General features: G+C 50.2%; 1 protein-coding gene across 2 annotated transcripts in view; it reads left to right on the plus strand.

The window, feature by feature from the left end:
* LOC147904377 (uncharacterized) overlaps nt 1-17,990 on the plus strand; it is a 130,523-nt gene that overhangs the window by 110,199 nt on the left and 2,334 nt on the right. For both annotated transcript variants that reach the window (XM_087394158.1, XM_087394165.1), the window contains exon 8: nt 13,272-13,495. In XM_087394158.1, the coding sequence (XP_087250284.1) occupies nt 13,272-13,495 (224 nt within the window). The remainder of the gene's footprint in view (nt 1-13,271; nt 13,496-17,990) is intronic.

Genomic DNA, 17,990 nt, shown 5'->3' on the forward strand with positions numbered 1-17,990 from the left:
GGCAGGATTATGGAGGATCTGGGAGCCTGTGAAAATATGTTTCGTCACATCTCCCGCTCTCTGGCTACGTGACTAGCTGGCCCGTAATAGAATTCAACCTGTTTCCCAACGGACTCACAGTCATAGCCTTCTAAGGCCACGCAGACAGCGTGTAGGCTCAGACAAATTCCAAGCAGAGAGCTACGCCTTGGCAGAAAAAAAAAAAAGAAGAGCGCATCATTTGTTTGTGGAGCTGAGGCGTGTATACCGTCTGTTTCATTTGATATCACAAGGGTATCAAATCGAGAGGCAGGAGTGAGCAAGACCAGGGAGCATCAATTTTTCCTTCATTATAAAATTTCAGTTTTTAGTATACAGCTTATTATTCCGTACAGCAGAGTTTGCAGTTTATTATGCCTGTGTATGTACCTGTGTGTTTCAGTCTGTGTGTTTCAGTCAGAGTTAATTTGCAGAAATTTCCCTAGTATAGGGAAAAGCGGGATTTGGATATATGCCTGTGTCAAATGCCTAGTTAGTGTGAAGCTGGGATTGCAGGTATTCCCTAGTATAGGGAATTGTGTCAGAGTGCCAGTACCCGGAATTTTGTTAGTCTGTAAATACAGTGTTCTAGCGGTGTTTAAAAAAAAAAAACAAAAACAAAAACAAAACAAAACACCCATTGACCTGAATGGAAGCAAAAGAAGGGGCTTCCAGAAGGGACCCTGGTGAGTCAAGAGTCCGGCCGACCCAACAGGTGTCGCGCCCAGTAGCTCACACCTTATCTGGCAGGATTGCGTTACTTGAGGATGCCTTGCAGCAGTTATTAGCGCAACAGTTATAGGCCAATGCAAGGCAGTCTGAACTTAGAAGAGTGATACATAGTATGTCTGCCAGACCTTCTCGAGATGAGTAAGGAAAGGCTCCAATGGAACCGGAGTCTAGTGTCCATACGGTCGAGCCTAGAAAGGCTAAAGTACCTAATATTGCCAATTACAGGCCGGAAAAGTATTCTGGTCGGATGAATGACCGTAGTTCTGATGTCATTGAGACCTGGTTACACAAATGGGACGAGGCGTTCGCCATTTGTGAAATCAAAAGTGATATCAAAAAGATCTGCGAGGCCACCCACATGTTTAGTGAGGCAGCGGATCGGCGGTGGATTAAACAACAGAAAGATGGTATAGCATCCACTACTTGGGAGGGGTTTAAAAGAGAATTCAGGAAACACTTCTTACCTCCTGACGAAGCATCCCGAGCTTGGGATCAGTATAGAAACCTTTGTTAGAGAAATTTGTCAGTGGCAGAATACACTGATAAGTTTCGAGAGAGCGTAATGAAGGTTGATGAACCCGTGCCTCAATCAATCCAAGTGAAAGATTTCATATTTGGATTGAATGATCGGATTAAAATGGAAGTTCGGGCTAAGTATGCGAACACGTTCGATGATGCAATAGCCATAGCCCTGAACTATGAAGATGCCAAGGCAGCAGGCCAAGTGGGTTTGCGCAGGTCGGAACCCAGTATGGGTACCAGAAGAAATCTGGGTTTAAAAAGAAATGGATTAGTAAAGGGAGTGGTTCTCAGCCGAGTGGTCAAGCCAAGCAGGCGAAACCAGCTGAAACTCCTAGATCAAGTACCACCATTGGAGTGAAGAGGAAAGTAACACCAATGGCAGCCCGGGCTTGGTGTAAGTCTCCCTTAAACCCAGAGCAAAGAGAAAAAGCGAGGAGAGAAGGCTTGTGTTTTGGATGCCTTCAGCCTCATCAGTGGAAGGATTGTCCACGGAATAAGGATCGTCGGATGGCTGAGATGGTAGTCTCAGAATGCAACATGGAAATGGAGGAAAGTCTTTGAGCGGAAGAGATGCAGATTCAGCTAGCGGGATCTTCTCAGAGGTCAGTACCTTGTTTGTTATGTGTGTCTGTTGCTAAGCTAGTAACGAGTGCACCTGATAACATCCTATCTAAGCCCGCAGCAACGGGGTATACAGCCTTTAATGATACAGAGTTAATTAAAATGAAAGGGCAAGTGGCCAATCATGATGTCATTGTGTTGTTTGACTCAGCGTCAATGCACAATGTAATTAACTCCAAGCTCGTGAAGAGGCTGAAGTTAAAGACTAGCCCATCTGACTATGCGTACACAATCAGGATGGCAGATGGAAGTTCAACTGAAGTATGGGACCAAAGGGTTACCCAGTTGGAGCTTCGTATTCAGGACTATGCTGAGAAGCTTGATTTTGAAATGACTAAGCTTGCTCATGCAGATATAGCCCTGGGTATGGCGTGGCATTCTAGAAAGAATCCAGCCATTGATTGGAAAAAGCACGTATATCAATTCAAGATGAATGATGTGCTTTATGTCTTACGAGGTGAAAAAGATATACCTCAGGGACCGTTGGTTTCTGTGATGGAAATCCGAAAAGCTCAAGAAGAGTTTTTATTCCTTTGTACAGCATCGGTAGAGCCGGTTGATGATTCTTCGGCTAGCACTGATGTTGCGCAAAGTGGTGAGATGGCCAAGCTGGCTAATCTAATAGCAGAGGAGTTCTCTGAATGTTCTAGGGATGAGTTACCTCCAGAGCGGAATGTTCAGCATAAGATTGAACTGATCCCGAGGGCAGAATCTGTAAATAGACCTCCCTATAGAATGAGTTTTACTGAAGAGGCGGAGGTACGTAGACAAGTGGAAGAATACTTCAAGTTGGGGCAGATTCAACCAAGTTTCTCACCTTTTGCTTCGCCAGTGATATTAAAGAAGAAAAAGGATGATACATTTCGCCTCTGTATAGATTATAGAGCATTGAATAATATCATTGTTAAGCACAGGTATCCGATGGCTCGGATTCATGATTTGCTAGATGCATTAGATGGAGCCGTGATTTTCAGCAAGATAGATCTTAAGTGTGGCTACCATCAGATCCGGATTAGCCGAGGATGTGCATAAACCGCTTTTAGAAGCAAGTTTGGTCATTATGAGTTTTTGGTAATGCCCTTTAGCCTTACCAATGCTCCAGCGACATTCGTCATGCTTATGAATGATTTACTACGTCCGTATATCGGAAAGTTTGTAGTACATTTTATTGACGATATTCTAGTGTTCAGTAAAAGTATTACTGAGCATCGGGAACACTTAAGAATAGTGTTCAGTACTTTGAGGAAAGCCAGTCTTTATGTAAATAAAAAGAAAACTATACTGTGTATGGTTAGGCTTAAATATTTAGGATTCATAATTACTTCAGAGGGGGTAGAAATGGATCCAAAGAAAGTGGCTGCGATACTAACTTGGCCAATCCCTCAAAGTCTGACCGCTTTGCGATCATTCTTGGGATTTGTCCAATTTTATCGAAGGCATATCAAAGGATATTCCGAAATAGTATTGCCATTGACTGATCTGACCTCAGATAAAGTACCTTTTATATGGGGACAGAATCAACAAGAAAGTTTTAACACCATAAAACAAGCTGTGGTCATAGGACCGGTGTTAAAAATAGTTGATCCCCAGAAACCGTTGTTCCTGGAAACCGATGCAAGCGGCATTGCGCTAGGAGCAGTTCTCCTTCAAGAGGGAAGGCCAGTAGCCTTTGAAAGCAAGAAGCTTTCTCCCTCTCAAAGGAATTGGCCAACTCATGAATTAGAGTTGTATGCTGTTATCCATGCTTTGAAAACATGGAGGCATTATTTATATGGTTCAGAGTTTTATGTGGATGTAGATCATGATACTCTGAAACATTTTTGTAAACAGCCTGACTTGAGGGGCCGCCAAGCTAGGTGGGCAAAGCTCATGCAGGAGTTTAATTTAACGATTCGGTACCGAAGAGGAAAAGATAATAAGGTTGCTGATGCGTTGTCTCGCATTATGCACAATATGAGTTTTACGGTATTAGAGAGTGCTCTAATGACCGAGATTAGAGAAACTCAAAAGGTGGACGAGTTTGTCCAGAGCTTATGGCCTAAAGCTCATGTGTTTAGACCCGGGGAAGAAAAGGATGACCTGGCATCCAGAAAAGGCCAAACATATGCAAGATATACCATAAGGGATGGTATGCTGAAAAGAAATGGCAAGGTAGTAGTACCTAGTCAGAATGATCTCAGGCAGAGAGTCATTCGATAGTGCCATGATAGCCCATGTGCGGGACATCCAGGAGTCGAGAAGACATATGATCTCGTGAAGCGAGATTTCTTTTGGCCAAAGATGAAAAAGCATATTCATGAATATGTGACACGGTGTTTTTCGTGTCAGGTAAGCAAGGCCGAGCGGGTGAAGCCACCCGGACTTTTACAGCCCTTGGAGATACCACTAAGTAAGTGGGAGAGCATTTCCATGGACTTTATTGTAGGACTGCCTATGACACAAGGAGGGTATGATTCTATCCTTGTGGTAGTTGATCGTCTAACCAAGATGGCTCACTTCATTCCAACTAGAGAGTCTGTTGGTGCCCCGCAAGTAGCGGATTTGTTTATTAGACATATATTTCGTCTGCATGGATTGCCTAGATCCATAGTGTCGGACAGAGATGTCAGATTTACCGGTCATTTTTGGACAGCGGTATTTGAGACACTAAGGACTGAGTTGGGAATGAGTAGTGGGGATCATCCTGAGACGGATGGTCAGACGGAAAGAGTCAACCAGACTTTCGAGGATATGCTGAGGGCATATGTGTCATTGAGGCAACATACATGGGACAAATGGTTGCCATTGTTAGAGTTTGCCTACAATGATAGAAAACATTCCTCTGCAGGGTTCAGTCCGTTTGAGCTGAACTATGGTTATAGACTAGCGAATCCAACTATAGTTGGAGTACCTTAGAAAGTGCCTAGTGCCGCGAACTTTGTGGTTCAGATGCGGGAGATGCTAGCACTTGCGAGAGCTAATATCTGCCAGGCACCCGTAAGCTCCTGCGAGCTTCCCCCTCCCCCTCCGTACCTCTACCTCCCCCTCCCTCGCCATCCCCGCTCACCTCCGTCTCACCCCCCCTCGCACCTCCGCTCACCCTCGCCACGCTCACCCCCCCCCCCCCCGCTCCGTCTCACCCCCTTGCCCCTCCGCTCCACCCCTCCCCTCTTCCGCTCCACTCACACCCCCTCACCCCGCCTCACCCTCCCCGCCTCGCTCCGCCCCCCCTCGCCACGCACACCCCCCACCCCCCGGCTCCGTCTCTCCCCCTTGCCCCTCCGCTCCACCCCTCCCCGCTTCCGCTCCACTCACACCCCCCCCGCCTCCCGCTCCGCCCACCCACCCCTCACCCCCCGCCCTCGCCCCCTTTCGCCTCACCGCCCCCCCCCTCCATTTCACCCCCTTCCCGCTCTCCGCCCCCCGCCTCCCCCGCCCCCTTTTTTTTTTTTTTTTTTCACCCTTCCCCCCGCCCCCCGTCCGCCTCTCGCCCCCCCCGCCTCCGCTTCCGTTCCCGCCTCCTCTCCACCGCCCCCGATCCCCGCCCCCACTCCTCCACCCCGCGCCATCTCCGCTTCCTGCCCCCCCATCCCGCTTCCTCCACCCCCCGCCCTCCATCCTTCCCGCCACACCCAGGCTCCACCCTCCCGCATCTACCCCCCTCCCTTTTTTGGGTGGCAGCCTTTTCCTCATCGGAAGCCTCGCAGTTTGTCTTGGCGGTATGGCGGCCCCTTGCCCGGAACCGGAGGCCCAGACGGACCCTCCCTCTCCAGATGCCTACCGTGTCATCCTGACAGAGCAACAATCATCTCGGGTTCAGGAGGTTGCCAATGACTTTGCCCTTACCTCTGTTTATGGCAGAGTCATTGGGCATTCCCCCTCCGGATCAGCCAATCGGGGACTGGCTCGAGTCCACCCTCATGCTAGAGGACGGCCATATTGAGGAGGTGGCCCTTATGGGAAGGGGCATCTTCTGGCTCAAACTCTCCAATGCGAAAGCGGCGAGCAACCTGATTGCTGGCTCCCCCACGACTGTGGATGGAAAGATTGTCATGATAGTCCTGTGGTACCGCGGATTTAGCGCAGCGGATTTTGATGCTCGGTTCCGTATACCTCGTCATCCAGTGACGCTAGTTTTTCCAGGTCTTGCTGCTGAGCTACGGCCGATTGTCAGGGACCTGGGCTCCCACTTTGGCTGGGTTATGCACGATACTTTCGCCGATGCGGTGACTACGGCAAGAGCCCCCCGAGTCCGTGTGGCTGTGGCGGATCTTGCGACTCTCCCGACAGTGATCGAGATCATGACAGATGCCGGCAGCATCACCCAGAGCATGGTAGTCACCGGACAGCCAGGGCAGTGTTTGAGGTGTCACGGCTTCGGGCACCTGGCGGCTGTTTGTCCACGCTTCGCCAGCTCTTCTCGACCCCCCCGCCCCCCCCCTCTCCGCCCCCTCCCCCCCCCTCCGGGCAGCCATGCCAGGAGGAGCAGAGGCAGCCGGAGCCCGGACCAGAGTTAGCTGGCGGCTGGAGAAGGAAAAGGGGAAAGAACAAGAAGATTTCTTATAAAGGCAAAGAGGCTGAGGTTACCCAACCTGCAGCTGCACCTCAGAGACCTGACAGGCAGCCGCCCCAGGGACCTGGGAGAGCATCTTCTTCGACGGTAGCCCGCCCTCCACAGACTCAGGTCCCCCTCTCCTCCTCTCCCCAGCCTCTTCCCATTCAGCCCCAGGCCATCCCCCATCTGCACCCCACTTCTCCCGACCCGCAGCTTCAGCCCCCTCCTCGTCCTCCTCAGTCTTCTCCCCCTCCTTCTGAGCCCCAGTTCCAGATGCATCCCCATCCCTCCCCCCCCCGCCTCTTTCAGCTCTCCCGCAGAGCTAGTTGCACCGACGGTTCCTCAGCCGAGGGCAGCCCCCGATCCCCCTCCTCCTCCTCCTCCACTAGTCGCCCCTGAGGAGTCTGTGTTGCCTATTCCCCAGCCTCCTCCCCCTCCCCCTCCGCTGGCAGGACACCCTGAGTCTACACCTTCACCGGAGCAGGCTTCTCTGTCCGCTAGCCCCTCAGTAGCAAACTCCGACGGGCCTCAGCTTCAGGAGAGAGAGCTCCCCCGCAACTTTTACAGATCTGGCCCCTGGGACTACTTGGATGTGGCCGACCTCGGGACTTTCCCTGCTTGCCTCGACATCAGTATCTTCCTGCTCCGCAAAGGGGCGGATGGGAAGATAGCCGCCTTGGCCCCCAGGGATGGCCCTAGCTTTGCTTTCACGTTCCTTAGCGACGGCACCGAGACCTGGACAGACGACTCGGTATGGGAGGCTCTCAGGGAGCAGACACATGCTCAGGTTTGCTCCTGGATAGGCCCGTCCGGTGGGCAGCTTCTCGAGACTCAGTGGTCCGAGGGTGACGTGCGCCTGCGGTGGCGTTGCGCCGCCAAACGCTTCAGACTGATTGTGATCCTCAGGCCCCCCCTGTCTTGGCCCCTCCCCCAAGATGTCAGAGTCTGGACCCCTCAGAAACTCCGCGCTTTCTACGGCATGACCACCTCAGAGATCTCGAGCTGGCTCGAGAAAGCTTTCGTTCATGGTACCAAAGGCCTCTCGCCTTTGCTCAAGGTGTTGAAGGACGGGCAGGATGACCCCGCCTCCCCCTCCAAACCTTCCCATAAGCGTCAGCGTCTCCACTCCGAGATGTCAGCTTCTTCTTCGACTTCGACCGCGAGCAGACAGCTGTTCGCAGCCTCCCAACCCTCACCATGAGCCTACACCTCGTTTCCTGGAATGTGAACGGGTTTCACTCTTCTGGAACCCGTGGTCCTAGGAAGCTCATTTTGAGACAGGAACTTCAGCCAGCAGTGATAGGTCGTTTGGATGTACTTCTGCTCCAGGAGCACAAGCTTTCTGCGGCTCACTCCCGCAAATGCGGGAAGATTCTCCCTGGACGTTCTCACACTTATTGGGAGCCCTCGATCGGCGCACTGGGGAGGAGTGGTGGTGTTTGTACCTCCATGGGCGAGCAGCTAGCCCAGGGAGTTTTCGGTCATGGCACGCTGATACCAGGCCGTGCCCTTTGGGTAGGCCTGGAACTGGAGGGATCGAGAGTTGGAGTCCTCAACATTTATGCTCCCACAGATCTCCGTTGTAGAGCCACCTTCTAGAGGACACTTACAGGGATTCTCCCAGACATGGATTCCTGGATTGTTGGAGGTGACTTCAACAATCTGGAGACCTTGGAGGACCAGCAGGGCAGAGGACCGGAGTTTACAGGTATGTCTCAGGCAGAGCAGTCAGCTTGGGACTCTTTTATCTTTGCGACAGGAGGAAGGGACAGTTGGCGAGACCCGTCCTTCCGACGCTGGCACGGGAGCTTGGACTTTTCGTGGGGCTTCCGCAGGGAAGGAGGCAGACTCCTGGAGAGGCTGGATAGATTTTATGTTAGTGATTGGGCCATCGACAGAGGCGGTCAGGCGGGTATAGTTCCAGGGACGACACTGTCCGACCATGGGCCTGTGTTCTTATCATTAGATTCGGCAGCTCAGTCCCTTCCCCCCCGCTCATGCCGGATTCCTGACTCCATTTTCTCGAGGGAGGATGTGCGCAGCAGTATTTGCAGTCTTTGGGATAGAGACTGGGGCGAGTGCGTGGATCTGGTTGGCTCGGTGGCGCAGGCTTTGCAGGAGTCCAGCCAGATCTGCCAGCTCGCAGCCCTACAGGTTCGACAGGATTGGTGGGGCAGAGAGAGAGCTCTTCGGAAGGACCTCGCCTCCATTCAGCGACTCCAGCAGGCTTCCCCGGGCTCGGAGGAGCTTCGGATCAAGGCCCTTCGAGCCAGAGCCCTTCTGGAGGAGACACTCCAGCGTCGCTCAGAGTTTTCCTATCACGCCTCTCTCTCCTTCTGGGCCCGGAAGGGTGACCGGATGTGCAGGGAGTTCTTCAGGACGCATGGCCAGAGAGCTGCAGGTGATCAGCTTCGGAGTCTCAGGACAGCGGATGGTCACATCGTTACGGATCCGGGGGAGGTCTTGGGGTTGGCCATTGACTTCTACAGGACCCTCTTCCAGCAGGAGCCGCTTGCCCCTCATACTCGACGTGACCGTGAGGAGGTGTGGAGGCACATTCCATCCCTAGTCCAGCCTAGCATGCAGGCGACGTTGTTGGCACCGTTCACCATGGACGAGATGTTGGAGGCCTTGATGGCCATCGACGGACAGAAATGCCCAGGTGAGGATGGGCTATCCCGGGCATTCTTCACCTCCTTCTGGGACCAGATCCATCAGCCCCTCCTTGCAGCTCTGCAGAGGATTTTCAGCAGCGGTCAGATGCCAGAGAGCCTCTCCTCGGGACTGATTTGCCTCATCCTGAAGGGAGGAGATAGACAGGAGATCCGTCAGTGGCGCCCGATCACTCTCCTTACCACTGCCTACAAAATCCTCGCCAAGATGATCAGCGCCAGAGTTCGGCCTCTACTCCCAGACCTCATCCATGACACTCAGACAGGCTTTGTCCAGGATCGCAGTATCCTGGATAATGTCTTCACCTTTTCAGAGGCGACGGAGTGGGCTCAGCACAGCGGATCACACCTTGCCATTCTACTTCTCGACTTTGAGAAGGCCTACGATCGAGTGGATTGGTCCTTTTTGGAGGGGACTTTGGAGCGGCTAGGTTTCCCAGCAGGTTGGACTCAGGGTATCTCAGCTTTGTACAGGACAGAAGCTTCTAGCAGGGTCATCATTGGAGGCAGGATGGGTGAGCGCTTTAGCTTGGAGAGATCAGTGCGTCAGGGCTGCCCCCTTGCTCCTTACCTGTTTCTCTTCTTCGCCGAGGCTATGACTTACTACCTTCGGGCGAGGTCTACAGGGATCAGGGGTGTTCGCCTTCCACTCCAAGAGGACACGGAGCTTTTGGACTCGGAGTACGCAGATGATACAGCCCTGTATGTCCAGGACGATGAGAGGATGCTAGAGAGGGTGCGGATGGCCCTGGAGGTCTTCTGCTCGGCCGCTGGTGCGAAAATCAATTGGAACAAATCAGTTGGTTTTCTCACAGACCCGGGGCGTGTTCTCAGTGGGGGAGGTTTTTGGGTTTCAGATGGATTCCACGGGGACAGACAGCTAGATACCTTGGTTTTCAGGTTGGCCTAGACATCACGCCAGCTCAGCAGTTTCTCCCGGTGCTAGACTCCATCCGCCGACGGAAGCTGGCTTTCTGGAGCACTGCTAAGCTTTCCCTTGCAGGTCGTGCCTTGGTAGTTAACCAGGTCCTCCTAGCCACGGCTTGGTATGTGGCTTCCCGCTGGTGTTTCTCGAGATCCAGCGTGGCACAGCTCAGGAGGCTGGTTCGGAACTTCCTTTGGTCCGGGGAGGATGGTCTCAGAGATACCAGAGCTAGGGTTGCTTGGCAGACAGTCATTCTTCCGCAGGCTGAGGGTGGCCTGGGGGTCATCGATCCAGAGCTTCAGAGTCAGGCCTTGTTAGGCAAGCTTGTCATCCGCGGTTTGACCCCGGGGGGGCAGACGTGGAAGATGTTATTTCAGCAGGGAGTCGGTTCTTGTGTCCCGCGTCGAGGTGGAGAGTGGCTACCGTCCCTCAGGTGGATCTTCACTTCCGCTCCGCTCACTCAGCCCCGTTCCCCACTCGTTCGTAGCCTCCTCATGGTTTGGAGGCGGTTCCGCCTCAGTTTCATTCAGTCCCCTCCTAGCTGTCAGGAGGAGATCGATCGCCAGCCGCTTATCTGGAACGGTCAGGTCAGAGATGCCGAGGGCCTTCAGTTGGGGGAGAGATCACATATCAGGTGGGATGGCTGGATGAGGGGGCCAGCCCGGTCCCTTCGAGTTTGGAGGGATATGTACAGACATCTGGAGACGGCTGATCTTGCAGACGCAGCTGGAGGTGCACGTGGAGCCCAGGCGAGATGCACGGAGATCGACGGCGCGATCCCAGCTGATTGGTTGGTTCCACCTGAGCCCCAGGTCCTCATGCCTGGTGACGCCCGCTGGCTGGGACAGTTCACCCCCCGTGGCATCCCACTGGTGATCGTAGGACGTATGGATGACTCCTCTATCTCCTTCTTCGCGGTTTTTGGGGATGGACGACTCAGGAGAGAGGATGCACTCATCGACCCCCTACTCCCATGGCAGAGGGTTCGGGTCGTAGGCCTTTTGGGGAAGGTCTGGCGTACCGATCCTAGCATCGAGCAGGACCAGATGCAGCTTTGGCGTCTCTGGCTCTGGGAGGGGTGGGCCTTGTCAGAGCTTGATTGGGACCCAGGAGAGTGGTGGTGGCCAGAGATTGTGACAGGACAGGGGCCGACTTCCTTCTTCGCCTACAGCACGACTCTGGGCAGGCGAGTTCTTGGGAGGATGCAGAGCCGCCCCCCCACCCAGCGGCCCAGCTGGTATGCACAGGGTATTTCCAGGTTCTTTTTGCAGGCATTCTGGAAGGCCTTGTGGGAGAGCTGGCGGCCGCGGAAGATCTCATACTTCCTGTGGCTTCTTGCCCACAAAGGTCTTCTAGTGGGGAGCTGGTTGCGGCAGATAGGCCAGGACGGATGCTGCCAGATTTGCCATGAGGATGAGGAGTCACCAAAACACTGCCTGTGGAGCTGCACTCGCGCCCAGGAAGTGTGGAGGTGGACTTTCGGGATTCTTACTCGCGCAGCACCAGAGCTAGGATTGATCACTTGGGGCGCGTTCTGTTGGTGCAGCACCGCACCTGGTCTTCATCACTTATTCGAGGCATGCCAACAGGACCCCACTTTCCTTATCACACAGGGGACGTGGGGGCCGCTCGAGGGTATCCCGCAGCACCTAGCAGAGGCTGATACAGGAGTTCGGGAGAGACAGCCAGTTTGGGAGATTATTAGCAGCATTGCAGGGTGGCACATCTGGACCTCGCGCTGCGCGCAGATCCTCGGTGGCACCTCCTTATCGACTGCCCAGATCATGACGGAGATTTGGAGCGAGATTATTCATACCCTCAGAGGCCAGTGGGACCAGATTCAGGGAGATTCCCGGGCCGGTCAGGAGAAGCGGAGACGCTTCCTCCGGGCTTGGGACACACAGGGCCTCTTCTTCGAGCAGACTTCGCAGGGCCTTCGGTGGCACTACTCACCACCCCGATGGCTTTTCATTCACACTCGTCTTATCCCTCCGTGAGAGTATGATTTATTCTGTACCTTTTAGGGCTGTGTCCGATTTGTGAACGCAGCCCGTCAGCTACAAGCTGACCTTTTGTATCTTGTTCTCGAAGTAATATAATTAGCACTGTTTTTTCGGCAAAAATAATCTCCGCTAGGCTATGGATAGAGCCAAGGTGTATGCGGATGAAAACCGGTCTATAAGAGTATTTAAGGAAGGAGAAAAAGTTTTTCTCAAAGTTCCTTCGCACTCGAAGTCGTTAACTTTAGGAGAGTGTACTAAGTTATCACCTCGATACTGTGGGCCGTGGTTAATTCTAAAGAGAATAGGCAAGGTAGCCTATAAATTAGAATTGCCACAGGGGTGTAAGGTGCACCCAGTGTTTCATGTTTCGCGCTTAAAGAAATTTTTATATACAGGTGACTCACTAATCGAAGGTGTGGTTTTGTTTCAGGAGATAGAGGATAATGCAAGGCGTAAACCAACAAGAATCCTGGACCGAGGAACAATGCAAATACGAAATCGGAAGATACCCACGGTGTTGGTTGCATGGCATGGTCAGCCTCTATCCGAAGCTACTTGGGAATCCGTATACCAGTTGTGGAGAGTGTTCCCAGACTTTATCATCGACGACGCTAATGTCTGAAGAGGGAAGGATTGTTACGCTCTAGCCGAGGTAGCATGACCTCGGAAGAATCAGTCGACATTTCCCTTAAAGGATCTATGTTTGTAATGTATTTGTTTGCGCTTCATGTAAATGATCGAGAGGGAGTTAATGTCAAGGTCCTAGGTGAGGGTTGATAGCACCAGACTAGGTGGATCTAAGGCTAAGGGCCTAATGCAAGAAATGTGCCTAGGGGCAAAGGAAATTAAAGTAGCCCAAGAGAGGGGTGAAAAGATGCATTAGTAAGGCCCTATAATGATGACATGTGGCATCTAGATCCTTCTAGGGAGATGGGGCTTGTTGGAGCTAGTGAGAGAAGGAGAAGTGGGCTTTTACGTGAATATGGATCTTTGGACTCTCTGTGAGCTCTCACGCTTCAGCAAGGTTGGCTGGGTGGAACAATATTGGTGCTACTTCCGTGATCTGCCTGTAGTTAGAATAAAAGAGTATAACATATATAAGTCTTATTTTCAGGATGTTTAGTGAATTGTGGGAAAAAACTTCGAAATTTGATGCTAATAGGACACATTTGAAGTAAAAACTAGGGTGCAGTCTTCTTATTTTAATTTTTTTGGAGGATTGTTTGTTTTTGTCTGAATCTTAGGTATTGATGGAGTCAAGCTAGACGATGGCCGCTTGCTTCTAGTTTACAACACAATTTCTCGTGCTATTCTCAAGGTTGCAATTTCATATGATGATGGAGACTCTTGGCATGACGTTTTGACACTAGAAGACAAAGAAAATAATGAGTATTCATATCCTGCTGTGATTCAATCCAGTGACAAGCTTGTACATACAACATACACTTACAATCGAACACAAATTAAGGTGTATTCTCTCTCTCTCTCTCTCTCTCTCTCTCTCTCTCTCTCTCAGTATGCATGTGCCTCACATATAGAGTCTATGCACATGTGTTATGTTAGAGGCCAACACGTTATAATGTGGGAATTAACAAAGAGAGTAATGAAAATTTGTGTCCCACTTTGATTCATACCCATGACAGTTTGTACAAACAACCAACAGCTGAATGTACATTGAGATAATCTCTATTCTCTCTCTCTTTCCTGTTCTGTGTCTCTCAATGCACATATAGAAACATGTGCACATGCATGTGTGTGTGTGTGTTCTTATTTCAATTTTAAATTTAAATTTGCATATGTATGTACCAAAGTCCCCACAAATGCATTTCTAGCGGCAAAAAGAGATTCTATGGCCTTGCTTGAAAAGTATGATGGGCATGGTGTGTGACAAGACACCTCTCTCTTCGAAAAGAAGGTCATGGCATGAGGTCTTGTTTTTGCATTCCAAAAGAGATCTTCTTGGCATAGAGTGGCACACCAATACACTTTGCAGAGATAAACCACCTCCTTTATCCCTACTTGCCTAACCATGAGGTTTTTGCCATAGCTGAGTGAGCTAGAAACAAGGTGAAGATAATTGGTCCGAATCCTGCCCCCATGTCTTATAGCTAGATGCAAGAGATCATCCCCAGCCACCTCTTTTACCTTTCTTGTAGCAATATATGAGGAAAAGATGGGTGTGTGGTTTTTTCTCACTGGAGAAAGTAGGTGCATCTTGCTAGGAAAAAATGGGTTCCCCTTCACAGGCTTGAGCGGTTTTTGGATTTCGGTTTTTTCCTTTTTTCGGTGATCTATAGTCGAGGTTTGGGATTGACTCCCACCTCATGAGAATGATTATGAGAGGTTTTGGATCAAGTTATCTCACCACCTCTAGTTTTGGGTTTTTTAAAAGGCTTGGGATGGATACTTCTCTCCCACCTCTGTTGTAATGTCTTGTTTTGAATGCAATATAATACTTCTTAGGGTTAAAGCCAGCAAACTTCTCAAAGCCATACATAGGATGAGAAAATGTCTTATGCACAAAGATTCATCAGAGCCCAAGGCGACAAATGGTGGGAGTCAGCCTATCATGATGAGACTCGAGATACAAGAGGGGTGTGGGGATTAGGCAGCATCGTAATTCTGTACCATGCATCTCTCACTTGGATGGACTCCCTAGAGCGGTGTGATGCACATGCCAGATTTATATGGATCCAAATCAGAAGCGCATCTTTGTGAGACACCTTCATCGTAGTTTGCTATTGAAACTCAACAATACCTCTGCAATGCACATACAATGTGCTGAAATCCTCAAATACAAAATTGCTCTATGAAGCAAACTTGCCAAGAAAAGTTACAAAATAGCGGAGTTTTTACTTAATGTGAGCCTAAATTGGCACAAAATCGCAACCAAAATAGGTCCAAGTGCTATGCATTCTATTGCAAAATATGTATCAAGTGCTCATATAATCTTCACAAGAAGTTGTAGCTTGAATGAGAGAATGTGGACTACTTTGTTATTAGCCTTCCCCTTTAGTGCTAGTCTTTGTTACAATCGAGTGTGCCCTTCACCTATAGAGTGATAATAGAAACTCTGTACAAAAACCTTTGTACAGATGAATATTCAAGTATGTGTGAGTACATGGAAATGTATGTATGAGTGCATATGTTTATACTATGGTGTACCCCGATCATTTGCTAATGATGTCAGTGGGGGGATGTCATAGTAGCTAGTTCTTGCTATTGATAATGGAGTTTATGGTCTTGCACTTTGTGAGTGATTGTCATGAGATTGAAACTACACTGTGTTATACTTTCAAAATATGAATTTGAATTTGGGCATGTTTATGGATTCCGGCCCTTGACGATGAACATAAACTACTCCATGTGCCCCACTCCGAGGAAGGTATCGAATCCCTCCCGAATGTGTCCTTTGTGAACTCCAGATTGCTGAAGTCACCTCTAATAATAGAAAAATGCATCTTTGGTAGATTTCTTGTAAACTAGTGCAAAAGGGCATTCTCTACTAAAATGGCATGTTATCCACCATGCACAAAGTGATCCACACTGCTCGTTCGTCTATGAGACCACCCTACCCAAACACATATGGGGCCAGGGCTTGCCCCATTGAGACATAAACTCTTCTGGTCCATCCCACTATCAGGAACTAGATATCTAGGTCCCATGCTAGAAGAAGGTATCTTCTGTGCTTATGTAAGACTGAAAACATGTGCTCTGAACCTAACAAGGTCTCTTTACAGATCCTATCGTTAAATCAGGTGTTGTTATGTGTGAACTTCTAAACAACTGGACTTTGCTAGTGGAAGCAATCCAAATCCATGCGGCATCCTGAAAGAGGCATCACTGGCTCCAAGCCCAAAGACATCAAGAAAGTGAAGGGTTGAGACTCCTAGCTTAATTGCATAGTGGTTCAAAGGCAAATGGATCACCTGGATGAGCTTCTCGCTCCTCTCTAAACCAATCACTACCACTGCACACCCACAACCACACTTTCTCTAGGGGCAGCAATCTGAAAGGTGGCAGTGTGTCCATGTGCTAGCGACAGTTCCTGACCCATATGTCCCCACCACTCCTCCATCATCTCCATCATTTGGACCTTCAAGTATGGTTGAAGATAACTGGAGTCTCATTGCTCCTCTCGTATGGCTGCAACAAAGGTGAAGGCCCAAAACGTATGGGTGGAGCTTCCCACTACTACAATTTTTCCCCTCATCAAAGGCTAGAGAATTAGAATCGAGATCTCTAAGGCAAGAGGGTACTCCTCTAGTACCTTTTTGTAGTTCGAGGGCCCTAGGCACTAGAACCCTTGTGGCAATGGATGGTGTTGGCGAGGTTTGCGTCTTGGAAGCTGAAAGAGAGGAGCCAAATCTAGGAAGATGTCAGGCTAGGCGAGATCCCAGTGAGGCCTAGAATGGGCTTTGACACGGAGGGGGGAGGTTGAGTGAGCGATGGGGGAACATGAGAGTGCAGTATGGGGGTCAAAGTGAAGGGGAGGGGAATGAGGCCTAGAAGGAATAGGCTCCAATAGAAGCAAGTGCTACTGTAGTGCACCATGCGTGTGCAAGTGTGTGAGAGTTTTGTGAGAGGGTAGAGTGCTTTATGAGTGGCATGAGGCATGCATGAGGTAATTGGGTAAGGGAGATTGTGAGTGACTAGGATATATGAGATTGAGTGATGTGGTAGGTGACGTGTGTCACAATGATCTGAGCAATGATGTCAAGAAGGTGAGTCCAATGGTGGGCTATAAGCATGTACTTGGTTCGTGGTATATGGGAGACGATTTTAGATGAAACATTTTGTTCATTATTTCTTCCTCCCCAAAAGCCATGTTTTCCTTTACCCTCCTTGAGCCTCCTTGACTTTCAACATGGTATCAGAGCCTAAATAGAGTGTATGCAATCTTCTCTAGAACTTGCAGATCACAGTTTCTGATTTGGAAGGAGCTCCAAGCTGTTTTGCCTTCTCATTGCTATGTTGTTGAAGTCACATCATGGTTGCTGCTCAGAGGAGTTTGGATGATTCATTTCTTTGGGGCAAGAGTGAGCAGATGCTGATATAGGAGCTATGTTGGCTAAAGGAGGAGCACGCTCCAATCTCAATGATGAATAGCCAGACATGCCTCAAAGGTTGCCCTCCTTGTCACCGACTCAGAATTAAGCAAGCATGTTTACAGATTCACCATGCAGCCTTATCATTTTGCAGCAGCATGAGCAGTACGCCATCATTTACGAGGAAGTACAGGATGGCTACCAGCCCATTAGTTGGTGGGGAAGGGGTGACAAGCCCAAAGAAGCTGCAGCCAGACCTACAGCTGGCTGGGGAAGGAGAGGATAGTGACAGAAGGGGGCGGGTAAGTAGAAGCGGCAAGAAAAAGGCGTACAGGGAAGGAGGAGGCTAGGCAGGAATAGTTGCCTTGAAAGAGAGGTATGCATGGGTAAAGTGATGCCTGGTAGGAATCCCAGGTTTGCTCTGGGTTTATCCACACCGACTGGAATTCTTGACTCTGTAGTAAAGGAGAGTGTCGTATAAGGAGCTTCTGAATCAGTCCACTCCCACTCTCCGAGGTCCCAAGGAAGGTGCTGGAGTTGGCCTCCACACCAGAGAGCTCGAGGTGCTAGATGACCCATAACAAGCGACATGTGTGCGTCTACCATTGACCATCATTGATTCCAACCACTCTGATTGTGTAAAGAACAGCATCCTCAATTGGCTCTTGCTCTCATAGTTATGACTAGACTCCAACCCTCTGCAGCCTCACACAGAACTGTCTCTCCTCTCTGATTCTAAAGAATGTTGTGGGCCCTACATCCGATCAGCTCCCTAAAGCCAATCAAAGGGTATGGCAGAGTCCATTCAAAATATGATAAAATCTTGTAAAAGCCTTACACAAAATGATGCAGAAAAGAAACAAGGCTGTCATAACCAATCCAGAGAGTGAAAGTGCCATGACGCCCCTCTGGCTG

This window comes from Dipteris shenzhenensis, chromosome 2 (genome assembly GCF_047967505.1).
Source record: "Dipteris shenzhenensis isolate YYH24624 ecotype China chromosome 2, Dip_SZ_1.0, whole genome shotgun sequence".
Classification (NCBI taxonomy): Eukaryota; Viridiplantae; Streptophyta; class Polypodiopsida; order Gleicheniales; family Dipteridaceae; genus Dipteris; species Dipteris shenzhenensis.